General features: G+C 43.7%; 1 protein-coding gene across 1 annotated transcript; it reads right to left on the bottom strand.

Moving 5' to 3' along the window:
* Nucleotides 1–1,056: 1,056 nt before the first annotated feature.
* gp130 (interleukin 6 signal transducer GP130 protein precursor) lies at nucleotides 1,057–18,303 on the bottom strand. The gene is given in 16 exon segments (NM_001281326.1): nucleotides 1,057–2,077; nucleotides 6,713–6,791; nucleotides 7,866–7,962; nucleotides 8,488–8,628; nucleotides 11,368–11,511; nucleotides 11,835–11,936; nucleotides 12,593–12,775; nucleotides 13,004–13,241; nucleotides 13,572–13,654; nucleotides 13,866–14,025; nucleotides 14,945–15,099; nucleotides 15,199–15,362; nucleotides 16,093–16,234; nucleotides 16,653–16,952; nucleotides 17,125–17,199; nucleotides 18,140–18,303. Coding segments are annotated over 15 exon segments (2,721 nt in total). The 5' UTR covers nucleotides 17,195–17,199; nucleotides 18,140–18,303; the 3' UTR covers nucleotides 1,057–1,414.
* Between the last annotated feature and the right edge of the window lie 658 nt (nucleotides 18,304–18,961).

The following is an 18,961-nucleotide window of genomic DNA, read 5'->3' as shown; positions in this document are numbered from 1 at the left end:
CAAACAGTTTTTCTACCGATTCCCTACCTGAAATGACACCATGTCACCAGTCATACACTGACTAGTGTAGCATATTTCAAGGGGTCCTGTTGTATTGGTTAGTGTCACATGTTGGCTTCCTTTAAGTCCTCTTTTCTATTCTACACTGCATTGGGAAAGAATTCAGACCCCTGGACTTTTTCCACATTTTGTTTCGGACATTATATAGACAGGTGTGTGCCGCGCGCCTTTCCAAATGATGTCCAATAAATGGAATTTACCACAGGTGTTTCTACAATCAAGTTGTAGAAACATCAAGGATGATCAAAGGAAACAGGAAGCGCCGGAGCTCAATCTGAGTCTCATAGCAAAATGTGGAGAAAGGGTCCCAAGTACTTTCCAAATGCACTATAAATTCAACTTGGCCAGTTTGTAGAGATCAGCGCCCACTTCTAGACTATGCTCTTCAGACGACAGGTGAAGCTAACACAACGAATGATAAACAGTACAAAGCTCACTAGCTACTGAAGAGGCTTTTAAATTGAGTAAACTTTTCATTGTGAGGCATTAATTCAGTCCATAGACATGGTCCTAGTTACTATGAAGAAAGAAAATATGCCACACTGCAACACTTTACCATTCAATCTACCATCCTGGGAACACAGTCATCTTCATTAGGGCCGACTAGCAAAAATGAGCATTTCTTATTGGACAGGTCCATGTAGCTCCTCCCTGTTTTCTACTGTTTGGTGCCTAGCCCCTCTGGGACATTGCTGTTTGAGACCGACGAGATCTGTTAATTACATTCATGTACAGCATATGTGTTGTAAGGATGAAAATCAGATGTTCATCATTGATTAGTAATGCCTGACCTGTGTCTGTCATGTGAACTGATTGAGATGATGGTTACTAAGAGAAAAGATGTTATACACTGCCCGTCTAGTCTTAACTATAAGATATAGCGTCTCAGAATCACATGTATTACACTATGATGATAACATGAAAAAGTGGTCTATTTGCTTCTTGGAATGTTAAAACAAAAACTCCACATACAAGCTGAAGGCTTGGAGCCAAACTGTCATCCACTTAAAGATATTTAATGAGGCAAGTTAGGATGTCTGTAGGAAGTTCATGATGGGTGCAAAAATAATATGCCGACGTAATTCATCATTTGAAATCTTGAACGGAATGTCTGAAATGAACCAAGGCACAAAGGAGGGATAAATGAATGTCTGAAATGAACCAAGGCACAAAGGAGGGATAAATGAATGTCTGAAATGAACCAAGGCACAAAGGAGGAATAAATGAATGTCTGAAATGAACCAAGGCACAAAGGAGGGATAAATGAATGTCTGAAATGAACCAAGGCACAAAGGAGGGATAAATGAATGAAGTGAGACGACTTCGAACTAAAGTCACCATTTGTTCTCCTCTCCTAACACGGTTGCCTGTGGCCCCTCAGCTGAGGCATATAGCTAGGAACAGGGCCTGGCTGTCCGTCAGGGGACTGTCCTTCATCTGTGGGCGTGGTCTGTTGTGACCCCTCCCCCAGAGGGCAGAACCGGAGCGAAGCCAACCCCTGCTCCTCCATCTCCAGCTGGTTCCTGTCCCCCGGGTCTCTGCTTTCGCTAGCCACAGGTGAACGGCTGAAGTAGGGGTTTCGCTGGTGGGACTGCCCACTGCCCTCCTGGTTCTCTTCGCTGTCCAGCAGGGGTTGGGTGGACTCAGAGCGGGCGAAGCTGGGCGTCTGGGACTGTGAGGAGCCGCACTGGGGGGTCTGGAGCAGAGTGCAGGGGGACTGGGGCAGAGTGCAGGGGGACTGGCCCTTGTAGCCGTTGGAGGCCACCACCGACGAGTACTGGACGGTGCTGGTTGTGGTCTGGCCTGAGTCACCGCCTTCCTCGCTGTCCGAGACGCTCTGGCGTGGCGTCGACATGCAAGAAGAGCCGCCAATGCCGCTGCTGTGCTCCTCCGACAGGTACTTGTCCTTCTTGAGCGGCAGGCCCGCCTTATCCTCTTCGCACAGCGACTTCCTGTCGAATACGTCCACCTCCACCACACTCACGTCGCCCAGCACGCTCTCCTTGGGACTGACAGCCTGAGATTGAAAAGGAGGGTTAAGTCAAGTTCTATGTAAGGTCCATTTCACATCCATGTTATTATACACTGAGAAAAGAAAAATGGTAAAATGACTGAAATGGATGCACATCTGCATCTAGCAACATGTGCTTAGTGAATAGAAAGCCATAGTAATTAGGGCTGGGAATTGCCAGTGACATCACGACACGATATTATCACCATACTGAGGGACCTCGCCTCCCGAGTGGCGCAGTGGTCTAAGGCACTGCATCGCAGTGCTAGCTGTGCCACTTGAGATCCTGGTTCGAGTCCAGGCTCGCAGCCGGCTGCGACCCAGACACTAATGGGGCAGCGCACAATTGGCCCAGTGTTGTCCGGGTTAGGGGAGGGTTTGGCCAGCAGGAATGTCCTTGTCCCATCGCGCACTAGCAACTCCTGTGGCAGGCCGGGCGCAGTGCACGCTGACACGGTCGCCAGGTGCATTGTGTTTCCTCCAACACATTAGTGCGGCTGGCTTCCGGTTTAAGTGGGCATTTTGTCAAGCAGCAGTGCGGCTTGGCTGTGTTTCAGATGATGCACGGCTCTCGACCTTCGCCTCTCCCGAGTCCATACGGGAGTTGCAGGGATGAGACAAGACTACCAATTGGAAACCATGAAATCTGGGAGAAAATTATTATTATTATTTTTTAAACATAGCAAGCCATACCATATTAAACATATCACCATACCATATCATCCCCATGCAGAGGGAGCTCGCCATACCATATCATCCCCACGCAGAGGGAGCTCGCCATACCATATCATCCCCACGCAGAGGGAGCTCGCCATACCATATCATCCCCACGCAGAGGGAGCTCGCCATACCATATCATCCCCACGCAGAGGGAGCTCGCCATACCATATCATCCCCACGCAGAGGGAGCTCGCCATACCATTTCATCCCCACGCAGAAGGAGCTCGCCATACCATATCATCACCATATCATCCCCACGCAGAGGGAGCTCACCATACCATATCATCCCCAGGCTGAGGGAGCTCGCCATACCATATCACCCCCAGGCAGAGGGAGCTCGCCATACCATATCATCCCGACACCGAGGGAGCTCACCATACCATCCCCACACAGAGGGCGCTCGCCATAACATATCATCCCCAGGCTGAGGGAGCTCACCATATCATCCCCACGCAGAGGGAGCTCGCCATACCATATCATCCCCAGGCTGAGGGAGCTCGCCATACCATATCATCCCCACACCGAGGGAGCTCGCCATACCATGTCATCCCCACGCAAAGGGAGCTCGCCATACCATGTCATCCCCACGCAGAGGGAGCTCACCATACCATATCATCCCCAGGCTGAGGGAGCTCGCCATACCATATCACCCCCAGGCAGAGGGAGCTCGCCATACCATATCATCCCGACACCGAGGGAGCTCACCATACCATCCCCACACAGAGGGCGCTCGCCATAACATATCATCCCCAGGCTGAGGGAGCTCACCATATCATCCCCACGCAGAGGGAGCTCGCCATACCATATCATCCCCACACCGAGGGAGCTCGCCATACCATGTCATCCCCACGCAAAGGGAGCTCGCCATACCATGTCATCCCCACGCAGAGGGAGCTCGCCATACCATGTCATCCCCACGCAGAGGGAGCTCGCCATACCACATCATCCCCACGCTGAGGGAGCTCGCCATACCACATCATCCCCACGCTGAGGGAGCTCGCCATACCACATCATCCCCACACTGAGGGAGCTCGCCATACCACATCATCCCCACGCTGAGGGAGCTCGCCATACCATATCATCCCCACACTGAGGGAGCTCACCATACCATCCCCACGCAGAGGGAGCTCGCCATACCATATCATCCCCACGCAGAGGGAGCTCGCCATATCATCCCCACGCAACGGGACCTCACCATATCATCACCACACAGCGGGACCTCACCATATCATCACCACACAGCGGGACCTCACCATATCATCACCTTACAGGGGAGTAGATACGATATGATTGTGATTCGATATATTGTATTTTGATACTGCGATTTTACTGATGTTATGATGTGACAAACATGTTGCTCACTATATGTCTGCTGCAGAGAGACGACGAGTTTTGATCAGTCATGGAAATAAAAGTGCTGAAAACATGTTGGCCCACCATTTTTTTTTTTTTAAGATGGAGAACAAGCTATAGAAGAGGGAATACCCTTGGCGCAGGTACAGCCGACTAGCACTAGCTAACGTTAACTACATACTGAAAAACAAACCGTTATCTTCAAGGATTTTGCAACTTATGAATTATATTTTTAATTCTCATCTTGAACTGAATGGAATTGAGCACAACCCTGAGGGCCACAGCTAGAGAGCGTGAGGAGGGCCACAGCTAGAGAGCGTGAGGAGGGCCACAGCTAGAGAGCGTGAGGAGGGCCACAGCTAGAGAGCGTGAGGAGGGCCACAGCTAGAGAGCGTGAGGAGGGCCACAGCTAGAGAGCGTGAGGAGGGCCACAGCTAGAGAGCGTGAGGAGGGCCACAGCTAGAGAGCGTGAGGAGGGCCACAGCTAGAGAGCGTGAGGAGGGCCACAGCTAGAGAGCGTGAGGAGGGCCACAGCTAGAGAGCGTGAGGAGGGCCATAGCCACTCCAAGTAGTGAGGGAAGTAAAGTAGATAAATGTCTACTGATAACAAAATGCAAAGAAACATTTAAGGTGACTCCAAATTGAACGGTGTGAATTATTTTGCCCTGTTGGTCCTATCACCTGTCGTCTAGGAGAACCACACGTACTGCTCACACAACCACAATGACGTTACGATCAGTGGAGAGTAGATAGGATCCCAGTAAATATTCATAGCTCATCACAGATCAATTTTAGTGGCCTCCATAGTTATTAGGACAGTGACACATGTTGTTGTTGTTGGTGGTGGTGGTTTGGCTCTGAAATGATACAATGACTGAGGTTAAAGTGCAGACTAAGTTTTCATCCGAGTGTATTTTCATCCATATCCGGGGAACCGTTTAGAGCCTTCACTTGTGTTTTAAAGTAATAAAAGGTTTAGTATTTGGTCCCATATTCAAAGCACGCAATGATTACGTCAAGCTTGTGAATACAAATTTGTTGAATGCATTAGCTGTTTGTTTTGGTTGTGTTTCAGATTATTCTGTGCCCAATAGAAATTCATGGTAAATAATGTATTGTGATTTTGGAGTCTCTTGTATTGTAAATATGAAGAATAGAATGTTTCTAAACACTTCTACATTAATGTGGATGCCACCGTGATTATGGATAATCCTGAAAGAATCGTGAATAATGATGAGTGAGAAAGTTAGAGACACACATATCATACCCCCAAGACATGCTAACCTCTCACCATTACAATAACAGGGGAGGATAGCGTTTTATAGCATACCCCCGAGGCATACTAACCTCTCACCATTACAATAACAGGGGAGGATAGCGTTTTATAGCATACCCCCGAGGCATACTAACCTCTCACCATTACAATAACATGGGAGGATAGCGTTTTATAGCATACCCCCGAGGCATACTAACCTCTCACCATTACAATAACAGGGGAGGATAGCGTTTTATAGCATACCCCCGAGGCATACTAACCGCTCACCATTACAATAACAGGGGAGGATAGCGTTTTATATCATACCCCCGAGGCATACTAACCGCTCACCATTACAATAACAGGGGAGGATAGCGTTTTATAGCATACCCCCGAGGCATACTAACCGCTCACCATTACAATAACATGGGAGGATAGCGTTTTATAGCATACCCCCGAGGCATACTAACCGCTCACCATTACAATAACAGGGGAGGATAGCGTTTTATATCATACCCCCGAGGCATACTAACCGCTCACCATTACAATAACAGGGGAGGATAGCGTTTTATATCATACCCCCGAGGCATACTAACCTCTCACCATTACAATAACAGGGGAGGATAGCGTTTTATATCATACCCCCGAGGCATACTAACCTCTCACCATTACAATAACAGGGGAGGATAGCGTTTTATATCATACCCCCGAGGCATACTAACCTCTCACCATTACAATAACAGGGGAGGATAGCGTTTTATAGCATACCCCCGAGGCATACTAACCGCTCACCATTACAATAACAGGGGAGGATAGCGTTTTATAGCATACCCCCGAGGCATACTAACCTCTCACCATTACAATAACATGGGAGGATAGCGTTTTATATCATACCCCCGAGGCATACTAACCTCTCACCATTACAATAACAGGGGAGGATAGCGTCTTTTGGAGGGGTATGATGTTTGTGAGTCTGTAAATTTCACACTTTTTCCGTAATCATTGTAGCATCCACATTCATGCAGAACTGTTTAAAAAACAATACATTCTTATTTTCAATAAAAGTGAAAATACAATGACAACGGTTCACCTGATATGGATGAAAATACCCTCAAGTGAAAGCTGACAGTCTGAACTTTAACCTCGTAGTCATTGTTTGGTTTCAAATCCAAACTGTTGAAGTATAGAGTTAAAGGAAGAACGCTTCCCTGTCCCAAAAATTACAGATGGTACTGTGAGTCAAAAAAAGTGACTCAGCCAGTGTGATGTTCTGAACTCTCTCATAGATCAGCACAGGAGGCACTTCAACTTACTTTGGTGGGGAAATCAGGAGACCAGTTAGCGATAGTACTGTTGGAGGGATCTGGAACCGGTGGCCAGATCTTTTTTATCCTACAGAAGAATGGGACAGAGTTTCATTAGAACATGTTGTTTAGGACTCATCCCAAATGGCACCATATTCTCTATGGGCTCTGGTCTAAAGTAGTACACTATATAGGGAATAGGGTGCCATTTGGGACGCCGATTTAGTATCACACACTAGACTTGTATTATCATGAGTGAAGGCTCTTGACCAATGGACAAAGGCGCTAGGAATAAGATTCTCTCCATACACAGTCCTATGTTTTTCCTTGGGAGTGTTTACTTGTTAAAACACAGACCCGCTGATGTGTGGTATGAAGCGTTTGTCCCAGCAGTAACGCGTCAGCAAGAGAGCATGGTTGAACTAATCTGCTATCAAGTGTGGAGGAAATTAATATTCATGACATACTATGCTGTTTGACTTAAAAGAATTGTCCATTGTTATATGATAGTATTTTTTGCTGATACAAACTTGTCTTGTGTGAGTGACTTAGTCATAAAATCTGAGCGTATTAGATTTATGAGCCTTTTGGGTGTGACCGCAGTACGTGTTGACGATTGGCAGGAATTTAGCTATGTGGGAAGAGCAGGGAGGAACAGAGAATCGTGGCCATATCAGCTATCTTGATCTACACAGACGAGCTAAATGACTTTTTACATGCTCCCAGGGCCTGTTTCAGCACATCTGCATCCTGTCAAAAATAAAAGGATGTACTTTCCATAAAAAAGGAGACAACTTGATTCGTGAAGCTTTCAACTCTGAACGACTCTTAGTGATGGTTGATCCGATTCACTTTTGCAAATCTGATAATAAAGTTGTTTGAAAGAATCTGCGGTCTCTCTTCCTATAGAGTTTCTGCCATACAAGTTTCAATAAACATTGTTTGTTGAGTACCTGAAGTCAAAAGTGCAATCGTGCCAGAATTCTTAAAATATGTCTGACTCAGGGGGGAGGGGGTTTATAATGAATTTGTGTTACGCAACCCTGAGTCAACGCTCTTACAACTCAACATCACACTGAAGCAATTGTACACATTCAAAATGTAAAATGTAGAGCAGTACATTCTATTTCAAACACTTCAATAGTGTGTGGTTGTGACTTACAAGTCAATTTTGTACATGCAGAGGGACACAGTTAGCACTATGACAAACAGGACGCCGATGCACACAGACACCACGGTGGCTTCCATCTGCCCAGGAGCTGAGGGACAAACACATAGAATTACATTTAAAAAAAAGGACACTAGAACGAACGGACAACCATCTTGGTCAGGAAAACATTCCTTAAAAAACAAAACAAAAAAAAAAAAAACCTGTGGACAAACACAGATTGAAGATCTAGTACAACTACTGCAGGGAAAAGAGCTAGGAGGACACACAGAATAGAATCAAGTAGTGACTATTACATGTATTTGCACCTTAAAAAGTGTTGAGTACTCGAGGTCTTATTGCAGACTGAGTCATTGTCAGGATGTTACATAGACAAAGCATTATCGGGATACAAAATATATTGAACAGTACTGGACTGGAACAGTCGGAAAGTTATTCAAACCCCTTCCCCCTTTTCCCACATGTTGGTACGTTACAGCCTTATTCTTAAAAAAGGATTACGATTCTAAAAAGGATTTTCCTCAATCTACAAAATGTGGAAAAATTCAAGGGGTCTGAATAACTTTGAATAGACTGTATATAGCATGAAGTGTCCGTTAAACAATGCCTCACTCACCATACATCAGAGTGTTGAACGACAGATCCGAGCCATTTGTCGAGCCTCGTACTGTAGAGGCCATGATCCGCACCACCTGCTTACTGTTGCTGGCCAGGCCCTCCACTGTGTAAGAGTAGGTGTCCGGGGAGACAACTATTGCTGAAAAACAAAGAAATTCATTCAAATTCATGTTTTTCTTGTTTGCAGATGTAAATGTTTAAGTTGGACAAATACCAGCACTAACTGTACTTACAAATATCAGTACTTCCTGGTATATATATAATAATAGTAAAGGGGATCCATAGTCAGAACAACATGTTCATAAAAAAAAGGTATGATTAAAGGGATACTTCAGGATTTTGGCAATGAAGCCTTTTATCTTTATTTTTTTTATTTTACCTTTATTTAACTGGGGCAAGTCAGTTAAGAACAAATTCTTATTTTCAATGACGGCCTAGGAACAGTGGGTTAACTGCCTCTTCAGGGGCAGAACGACAGATTTGTACCTTGTCAGCTCGGGGATTTGAACTTGCAACCTTCCGGTTACTAGTCCAACGCTCTAACCACTAGGCTACCCTACCCTACTTGAACTTCCTTCAAACTGCATGCAGAGACATAAAAATGGTATAAACAAGTTAATCTGACTGGGGAAGTAGATAAAGGGCTTCATTGCCAAAATCCTGAGGTATTCCTTTAAGAACACCATGTTTATATTGGAGAAGGCGACACCTTTAAGTAGGGACTCCTTTAAATTGATCATGCTGTGAGATGGAAGTTATTTTCTGGTTGGTTGTGAACAAACTTGTCCAACAAAAATATAGGATATATTTGTTATTTTATTTTATTATTCTTATTAAGGGGGAAGGAGTTACAGGCGTTATGTTTTCTATTCATTTACTGAACAAAAATATACAAATGCAACATGTAGTGCTGGTCCCAGGTTTCATGAGCTGAAATAAAAAGATCCCAGAAAAGTTTCATACGCACAACAAAGCACATTTCTCCTTTGCCAAGATAATCCATCCACCTGACAGGTGTGGCATATCAACAGGTTGATTTAAAAAGCATGATCATTACACTGGTGCACCTTGTGCTGGGGACAATAAAAGGTCACTAAAATGTGCAGTTGTGTCAACAAAAAAATGCCACAGATGTCTCAAGTTGCGGCCTCACAACCGCAGACCACGTGTAACCACGCCAGCCCAGGACCTCCACATCCGGCTTCTTCACCTGCGGGATCATCTGAGACCAGCCACCTGATGAAACTGTGGGTTTGCACAACCTAAGAACTTCTGCACAAACTGAAACCGTCTCAGGGAAGCTAATCTGCGCACTCGTCGTCCTCACCAGGGTCTTGATCGACCTCAACAAAGCAAAGGAGATGATCGTGGACTTCAGGAAACAGCAGAGGGAGCAACCCCTATCCACGGGACAGTAGTGGAGAAGGTGGAAAGTTAAGTTCCTCGACGTACACATCACGGACAAACTTAAATGGTCCACCCACACAGACAGCGTGGTGAAGAAGGCGCAACAGCGCCTCTTCAACCTTAGGAGGCTGAAGAAATTTGACTTGTCACCAAAAGCACTCACAAACTTTTACAGGTGCACAATCGAGAGCATCCTCTCGGGCTGTATCACTGCCTGGTACGGCAACTGCTCCGCCCACAACCGCAAGGCTCTCCAGAGGGTAGTGAGGTCTGCACAACGCATCACCGGGGGCAAACTACCTGCCCTCCAGGACACCTACACCACCCAATGTCACAGGAAGGCCAAAACAATCATCAAGGAAAACAACCACCCGAGCCACTGCCTGTTCACCCCGATATCATCCAGAAGGCGAGGTCAGTACAGGTGCATCAAAGCAGGGACCGAGAGACTGAAAAACAGCTTTTACCTCAAGGCCATCAGACTGTTAAACAGCCATCACTAACATAATGGCTGCTGCCAACATACTGACTCAAATCCCTAGCCACTTTAATAATAAAAAATTTGATGTAATAAATGTATCACTAGTCACTGTTAACAATGCCACTTTATATAATGTTTACATACCCTACATTACTCATCATGTATATACTGTACCATCTACTGCGTCAGCCATCGCTCATCCTTATTTATATGTACATATTCTTATTCATTCCTTTACACGCTAGATGTTGCGAAATTGTTAGATATTACTGCATGGTCGGAACTAGAAGCACAAGCATTTCACGACACTCGCATTAACATCTGCATGTGACCAATAAAAAATTTAATTTGTGGACGTCGTGTGGGTGAGCGGTTTGCTGATGTCAACATTGTGAACAGAGTGCCCCATGGTGACGGTGGGGTTATGGTATGGGCAGGCATAAGCTACGGACAACGAACACAATTGCATTTTTTCAATGGCAATTTGAATGCAGAGATACTGGGATGAGATCCTAAGGCCCATTGTCGTGACATTCATCAACTGCCATCACCTCATGTTTCAGCATGATAATGCACGACCCCCATGTTGCAAGGATCTGTAAACAATTCCTGGAAGCTGAAAATGTGTGTACGGCAGCATGTTACAGTTCCCACCAATATCCAGCAATTTCACATAGCCATTGAAGAGGAGTGAGACAATATTCGCACAGGCCACAATCAACAGCCGGATCAGCTCTATGCGAAGGAGATGTGTCGTGCTGGATGAGGCAAATGGTGGTCAAACAAGATACGGACTGGTTTTCTGATCTACTGATCCTTTTCTTTTTAAAAGGTATCTGTGACCAACAGATGCATCTCTGTATTAGAGCCTAAGACATGCATTTAATTTGATTAATTTCCTTATATGAACTGTAACTCGGCCAAATCGTTGAAATGTTGCATTGATATTTTTGTTCGGTGTACTATAGAAATAAAGGTGGACTTCCTTACAGTGTTCCTTGCCTCCCGTGATGTAGAATATTGTGTAGTTTGTGATGAAGCCTCGCCGTTTGTCCAGCGGAATCTCCATCCATTCCACCTCAGCGTTGCTCTTCCCTGTTCTCCTCACTTTCACAGAGGGACCCTCCAGTGGAGCTGCAGCAACCAGATCCGGTGGGGAAAACAGCAGTAAACATTATTCAACATTTACATGTTTGCCACCAGCTACTGTAGCAAATATCATAACACTGGTATATCAATGATTGAAATTTATGTGGCGGTTTCAGAGACACAGATAAAGCCAAGTCCTGGACTGAAGAGCTATTTCAGTGGAGATTCTCCATTGAGCATGCTTTTTAGTCCAGGACTAGTTTTAATGTCTGTAAAACCAGGATTACTCTTAATTTGTGAAACCACTCCTATAGATACTACACTGTGTATACTGTAGTGTAGTGACCAGTACTAGTTCGATTTCTTACCTCCTTGTTCCAGAAAGCATGCAGTGGTTAATGGTTTCCCAGTCCACCCAGAATACATGGGATACACAGATATATTGTAGAGCTTAAATTTCTGAAGGGTACCTTGATTGGGAACAGTACAATAAAGTTTGGATTTATTTCATCTCAGTTTTGATTGATCAACAAGTTTTTTCATAATCAATTAGTTGATGGGTTTGATTTAACATGTCATTTTAATCTAACTCAACCCTAGTCAACATAATCATCAAAACTTGTAGAAAGACATCCACAGAGTAGCCAAACTACAAGACAATTGTCAGTTAAAAACATGGCATTGTTAGGTTCTAACTAAACATTTTTAAAAAAGTTGAAACTAAGGGACTAGGAAAAGCTCCAACCAAGTTTATTCACCCACTGGGTCAAACAGCTGCAACGACAAAGACATGTTTACACCAGAACCAGTATTTATACCTTCCTCCTATGCAGAGTCTCCTCCTTTACACATCTGGACAGCCAATACATCTGTTGCTAGACAAGACTTTTGTAATGCCTGTTCTTTCTCACTTCCTCTTACCTGACCTCGGCCCAAATTCCTCACTCCTCCCCAATTCACGGCTTCCTACCTCATCGGTTGAACTGGAACCAAAACTGTGGCCCTTCAATAACATGTTCTTCCTGCACTCAGTAGATTTCCATAACCTCAGTTCTAGTATGGTAACACGAATAAGGATATTTCTCGTTTAGAAGTTACTACCCATCAGCATGCGTCTCAGTCTTACCTTTAATGGGTGCCTTCCTGTTGTGTCTAGGTTCTCTCTGCCAGTCAATCGCGCCGTTACTGACCGAAACCCACTCCAGGACATACTCAGTCACCCCTGTGGCCTCCACATTGGGCGGCTGCCACTCCACCCACAGCCTCCTGTCCTGGTTAAAACAACTGAGCGATGCCACTGGAGGGGGCTCTGAAATACAAGGCACACACAGATACAACATGACATCATGATAGGAGCATCTCAAGGCCAGTCAGTTAACATGCAGAACACATGACGTCACTATTGTCTCTTTTGACAAACATTCAGTTGTTGCTTTGAGAATTGTATTAACATAAAACATTAATATAATATATTACCCAATATCATTCATTATTATTGGTAACATAGAGAAAACATATAGCTGACAAGGTCACACACCGTGGGCCAATTTAGGAATGCCCAAAGAAGCTCGAGGAGACTCGCCAACAGAATTCCAGGCCTTCAATTCAATGGAGCCTCTTCTCTTGTCAGACAGTGGAATCTGGTAAAGGGGGATAATTTTCCTCTCCTGCGACCTGGAGTTCAGCTCAGAGCCATTGACCGGCACAACCGCCCAGGCTCCATCTTGGATCTTGATGTTGTAGCCTCGTATCCTTCCATTGGACTCCACTGGATCCTATGATGGGAAGAAGGCAACGAACAAATCACCACAGGGTTCTATGCTGACCTTTGTTACAAGGAGCACATGTACGCCCAAGATGAAAAATATAGGCGCACACAAAGAAATGTAGGAGCATAATTCAAAATATTTGAGGTATTAAAGCTATAATCTTTAATTTTTCTAGGCGCACTGGCGCTCCTAAATTAAAATTTCAGGTCGCAGAGCAAAATATTTAGGTGCATATACTAGTAAAATGGTTGCACTGTAGAGCCCTGCACCAACAATTATTCAAGCCATATAGCTAGTGATAAATCAGCATAGTAGGGTCAGCATGGTCTTTATTACCTTACATATCACTTCCACTCGCCGCTCACTTTTGCCTTGACTGGGAATGACCACTCTCCATAAGTCTGGTTTACTTGTAGGCTCTGGGTAAAGAAGAGAATCAATTTCAAACATAATGATAAAACATGGGCAGTCCATATAGACTACCTACCTGGATCACACTCAATATTATTGCACTTAAAAATCACTCTCACACACACTGTCACCACTTGAGTTCTACAGCTTTACATGGTTGCCCACAATGTTAAATGAAAGATGATAGTATGACATATGCTTGTTGTCATGGCTACTCACTGTCCTCTGGGGTCCTGGCGGTAGAGTTCGCGCTCCAGTCACTCCAGTAGCCGTAGCCCGTGTGATGCATACAGCGGACCTGCACTACGTGCTCCATGTCTGGCTTAAGGTATTGGAGACGGAAAGACTCCTTGCTACTTTCAGTGTCATTTGGGGGTACCTAAAAGAGTAAATTAAATGGATATGACAACTGACGGACATGAGGGGGCAACAAACTTGTGCGTACCAGAACGCTGACTTGAAACAGCTCCGACAAAACACAGATGAGAGTAACATGTTTGATTCCCTGTTGAGAACGCCTAAGAATGAGAATAGGATAGATGACTTAATAAAAGGCTCAGTATGGATCTTTGTGGGCGACCTGACCAAATTCACATAGAAATGTGAGCTATAGACTTTCATGAAAGCAACTCTGATAAGCAGTAGGACCGTTCGATGTGCGGTATTTTTATTCTTCCTGTCCTCGCGTTCCGCTTTTGCATCGTTTTACTTTCAGTTTTGAACACCAGCTTCAAACAACTGAAAAGAATACATTTTTGTTACTGAAAATATATTTATTAGCCCGCTGATCAATTTCCCCAATAAAATTTGAGTGGGGAGACTGAGTCTGGGTCTCAACTTACTGTTGAGAGTTAGAATAGTAGGGTTTCTCTCTCGTTATGTCAGTCACTAATAGTCACTCAATTGGACCATGTCAACTAAATTGTTTTAGATTGGTAAGTTAGCTGGCTGCTAGACTATCTAAACTTGTAGTAAGCATGGTTGAATTACTGACCGGGTGTCCCCATTGACCATCAGATGATATTAAAAACTGCAAGCATTTGTCTTCACCCAATGGCAAAATGTGTAGAATTGCAGCAAACTTTTTTGCTCTGCCCAGATTTCCCCTGAACTAACCACTCATGGGCATTTTGTTAATGGCAACGTATCCTTTCCATTCATTTTGGATAAGACTACACAACAGATGGATGTAGACTTATCTCGACATTAGTCAACTTCTGAAGTTAAAAAAAACGTTGAACAAACTGAATTTGCAGTGAATCATCCCTTTAGCTTGCACTGAGATTGTTGCCATTTACCTCAGTCCAGTCTCCAGAGCCCACCGTGCAGAACCTGAGGTTGTATTTCAGTTTGACAACAGTTTCATGGATAGGGTGCTTCCAGCTCACTAAGAGGGTCCTGGAAAAGTTATTCTCTGAAATAATATTGACGTCTGATGGGGGATTCGTTTTCACTGCAAAAAAGGTCACAGACACACACACACACACCATTAAACTCTGGAAGAAGATAATCATTGTAAGGGCATTTGGCATGTTTGTTTGCCTCCACTTACCCATTTCATTAGGATCAATTATGAACAGAACGTCCGATCGAACCTTCCCCAAAACGTTTTCCACGTCTACCCATATATCCAGTTCCATATAGTTTGGAAAGTTGCCAAAGTAGATGCATCCACTGCTTCTCTGAGCTTTTGTGCTGTAGTTCTGGTTTATGGCACTGCAGAAGAACACAAACAAATCTTGACACACCATTTTTGGAACCAGACAAAAAATATATATAAAGACAATCACAATAATGATGTACATTTTTAAACAATTTTTTAAAAATCAGCAATTTACACAAGACACACACACTTTTAATGGGGTTCTCAGAACTGGAGCCAGGTTTCCCATTCACTGATTATTGAAAGCTATTGACAATTAAATGTTGATGTCAATCATGTATCTAACCCCATTTAACTTTCTCACCCATCACTGTAGCCTCGATATGACTTGGCTGGCCTTCCTTGGCTCTTCGTAGACTAAGTCATTGGTACGTTTTCATTCATAAGGCCACACGGAGACAGCTCTCATTTTACCTGAGTACCTACATTGTCCTGCAGACAAATTTTGTCTACGCTCACATGACCGTACCTTGTTGACTGTGCCTAAAGCCCGTACTTTTTTTTTTAAAGCACTCCAGTTCTCTGCCCCATCCACTTGGAACGAGCTGCAAAAGGACATGCAATTACAAGAGCTAGTCTCTGAATGAGTCCACAGTAAACTCTGTTGGACAATGAAGGTCAATGTGTTGACCCTAATGCGCCACACCTCCTCAATGCTTCATGTCTGCTCAATGTGTAAATGTATGTCTTTAAACTGTAGTACTTTGTTGTAAAATAGATTTGTTTATCGCAATGAGACCAACCTGGTAAAACAACATAACACACGTGTATAGGGACACTCACATTACACTTCCAAACAAGGTGAATGTTGTGCTTATCTTCTCGTCCATTTTCCCAGGCTGCCATGTGCACGTCACATTGGAGGAAATCTGTTGGTCGGACTGGACAGCCATGCAGGACAAATTCTCAGGCTTCTCAGGAGGATCTGGCCAAGAAACCAAACAGCTGCTGTTATTTCATGCGAGAGAAACAAAACTAACAGCCACTGACCTACTGCACTGAGCAGGTTGAGATCAATTAATTTCGATTCAGGAAGTCAATTGAAACTGAATTGACCCCAACCCTGACACTGAGAGAAAGCTTTAAAAGTCCTTCAGTGTGAATATGAAAGAAAATCACACATACAATATTCCTTTGGGGGAATTTGGATTTTATTTCTGTACTAAATTATAGCATTTGTATCCAAATGATTTACTCAGAAATTAAATTGAAAGAGATATTTACCAAATGAAGACCTAAATTCAAACCTAAATTACAGGCAATATAATTACATTATGTGGACATTATGTTAAATTTTTACATGAAATAACCCTTTATTTATGTGAAATCCCTGGCATACTTACACCCTTTGGTCAATTCAATCCCGTGGATTGTTTTACTTTTGTTTAAGGATGAGGGAGACTCATTCTTTTTACAAAGTAACCATTTTCCAGTTTCCCTGGTGATAGGAATGGTTACGTTAACAGCTGAGTCGTTTATCTTGGTGTACTGCTCTTTGGGCACTATGACGCCACCACTCGTCCAGTAGATGTCATCCACTGTGGCTTTAGCAGCTTCATAGACTACACAGGTAGCGGTGAATTCCTTCCCAATTTCCACTGTTGGAGATTGTGGGATTATTGTTCCGTAGTTTTTGAAAGAACCTTGAAAAAGACCAGAGCACACATCAAGTCAATGCAACACAGCAACTTTAAAGGGTTTATGTGCAGTAGAGGTTTATTCAAACATATCAGACTGAGTCGCTCTGGATAAGAGCACCTTCTGAGCAGTGCTTAATTGCAAAAAATATAATTTTAAATGTAGTGGTACACTTACTAGAAGTGAGTCTACAGGCCAGACATGCCAAGGACAGAATCTGCAGCAAACGGTATGATGACTGGTCCATGATGCCTGAGGGAAGATTCACAAATTCACAGACTCACTAAGACTAACTTACATTTTATCCCATCACTGGTACATGGGTTAGGCACCTTATTTTATATTGAGTACTTTACCAATAAGTCACAGTTCAGTTTTATGACACCTTCCCTCTGACTAGGGCCTATAGTGAATGAAACTAATGATGAAGCCAGCTAGGTATAGCTAAAACCACAAAAGTATGGATAGGTACTGTAGCTAGCAATATTATTAGGAACAAACAGTAGCTAGCTAACTTACTCTTGGCAGACAATCATATGACAGCTTCAAAAGAAATACAATATTATCTTGCTCTGCCTGCTAACGTTACTTGTAACAGTAACTTCATCATATGAAAGAGTTATCAACGTGATTATTTTAGATAACTAGCTAGCTAGGAAAATACCAGAATGCTGATTGTGTTTGCTGCTCACTGTCCAGAAACCTCTCAGCTTTAGACGTGGTTCTATTTGACACCTTCATCAAATGTAGCTAGTTTTTTTTTTTTTTTTTTACTTTATTTAACTAGGCAAGTCAGTTAAGATCAAATTACTATTTACAACGACGGCCTACTCAGGCCAAACCCGGACGGCGCAGGGCCAATTGTGCGCCGCCCTATGGGCCTCCATATCACGGCCGGATGTGATACAGCCTGGATTCGAACCAGGTACTGTAGTGACTGGAACCAGGTACTGTCGTGACTGAGATGCAGTGCCTTAGACCGTTGCGACCGACACTCGGGAGCAAACAATATCGAGCAACATAAACGTTAGCTAAGTAGCGTTAGCATGTACCTACAAGCTTAATATAAATTATTGGGTTGTTTGGCGTTACAAAGATGTATTGAAAAGGTTTATCCTATAGGGTCAGAACGACGTTAGTTAGCGTAGCCAACTAGAAGACCCAGACAAGATATGACAAGAAAAATACTCACCTTTTATGTACTTTTCTTGTTTGGTTCCTCCTTTTTTTGTAACGCTATACTATCTTACTTCGCCAAATAAAAGTATGTGGATGTAACATATTTTAGCTAAAACCATAAGATACCTCCTCTGGGGCTACCTTACTTTATTGTCGCCACTTCCAGCAGTACATTGCATAATCATCACGAGTTATAATACTTCGGGGGACCAGCGTAAATAATACAGACATATAAACTTAACCGTTGAGCTAGGAATGTGTCCAGTTTGACAAATACTTGTCTAGAGATCTGTGCAAACTAACTGCGCGGAATAGTTTCCCTTGTGATTTGCCAGAAGAATTGTCTGTCTCATAAATACTTACCAATCAAAACGCATACATTACCTTACTGTTTTCCAGTTAGTCTCCACCCACTTACACTGAATGCGCCACGATATGCCAGGGGCGTATTCATTACGCCAATTCTGTTGCAAAACGTTTCTTAAACGGGGCTGAATCTACTTGAATTTGTCCAATAGAAACTCTAGCTTTAGTTGCAACATATGCAACTGTTTGGCTAATGATTACACCAAAGATTTGTATAAACTAACCCAATGGGAAAAAATGAGTGAGTCATAGTGGGCAGAACAAGCAAGGAGGGTGGCAGAGACAGCACGAACTAACGATATCCATTTGGCGCCGTTCTGGCATATACTTGCATATTTCCGTTAGGAAACGCCTATACTGTAGAGTGCGCGTGTCCAATAACTAAATTCGCCCTTGCACTCCTAACCAACACTTTTTAAAAAAAATGTATTTTGGTACAGGGTCAAATTGATCAAATATAGTCCACTCT

The sequence above is a fragment of the Oncorhynchus mykiss genome, chromosome 5, assembly GCF_013265735.2.
Source record: "Oncorhynchus mykiss isolate Arlee chromosome 5, USDA_OmykA_1.1, whole genome shotgun sequence".
Classification (NCBI taxonomy): Eukaryota; Metazoa; Chordata; class Actinopteri; order Salmoniformes; family Salmonidae; genus Oncorhynchus; species Oncorhynchus mykiss.
This window is presented reverse-complemented; position numbering and strand designations above follow the sequence as displayed.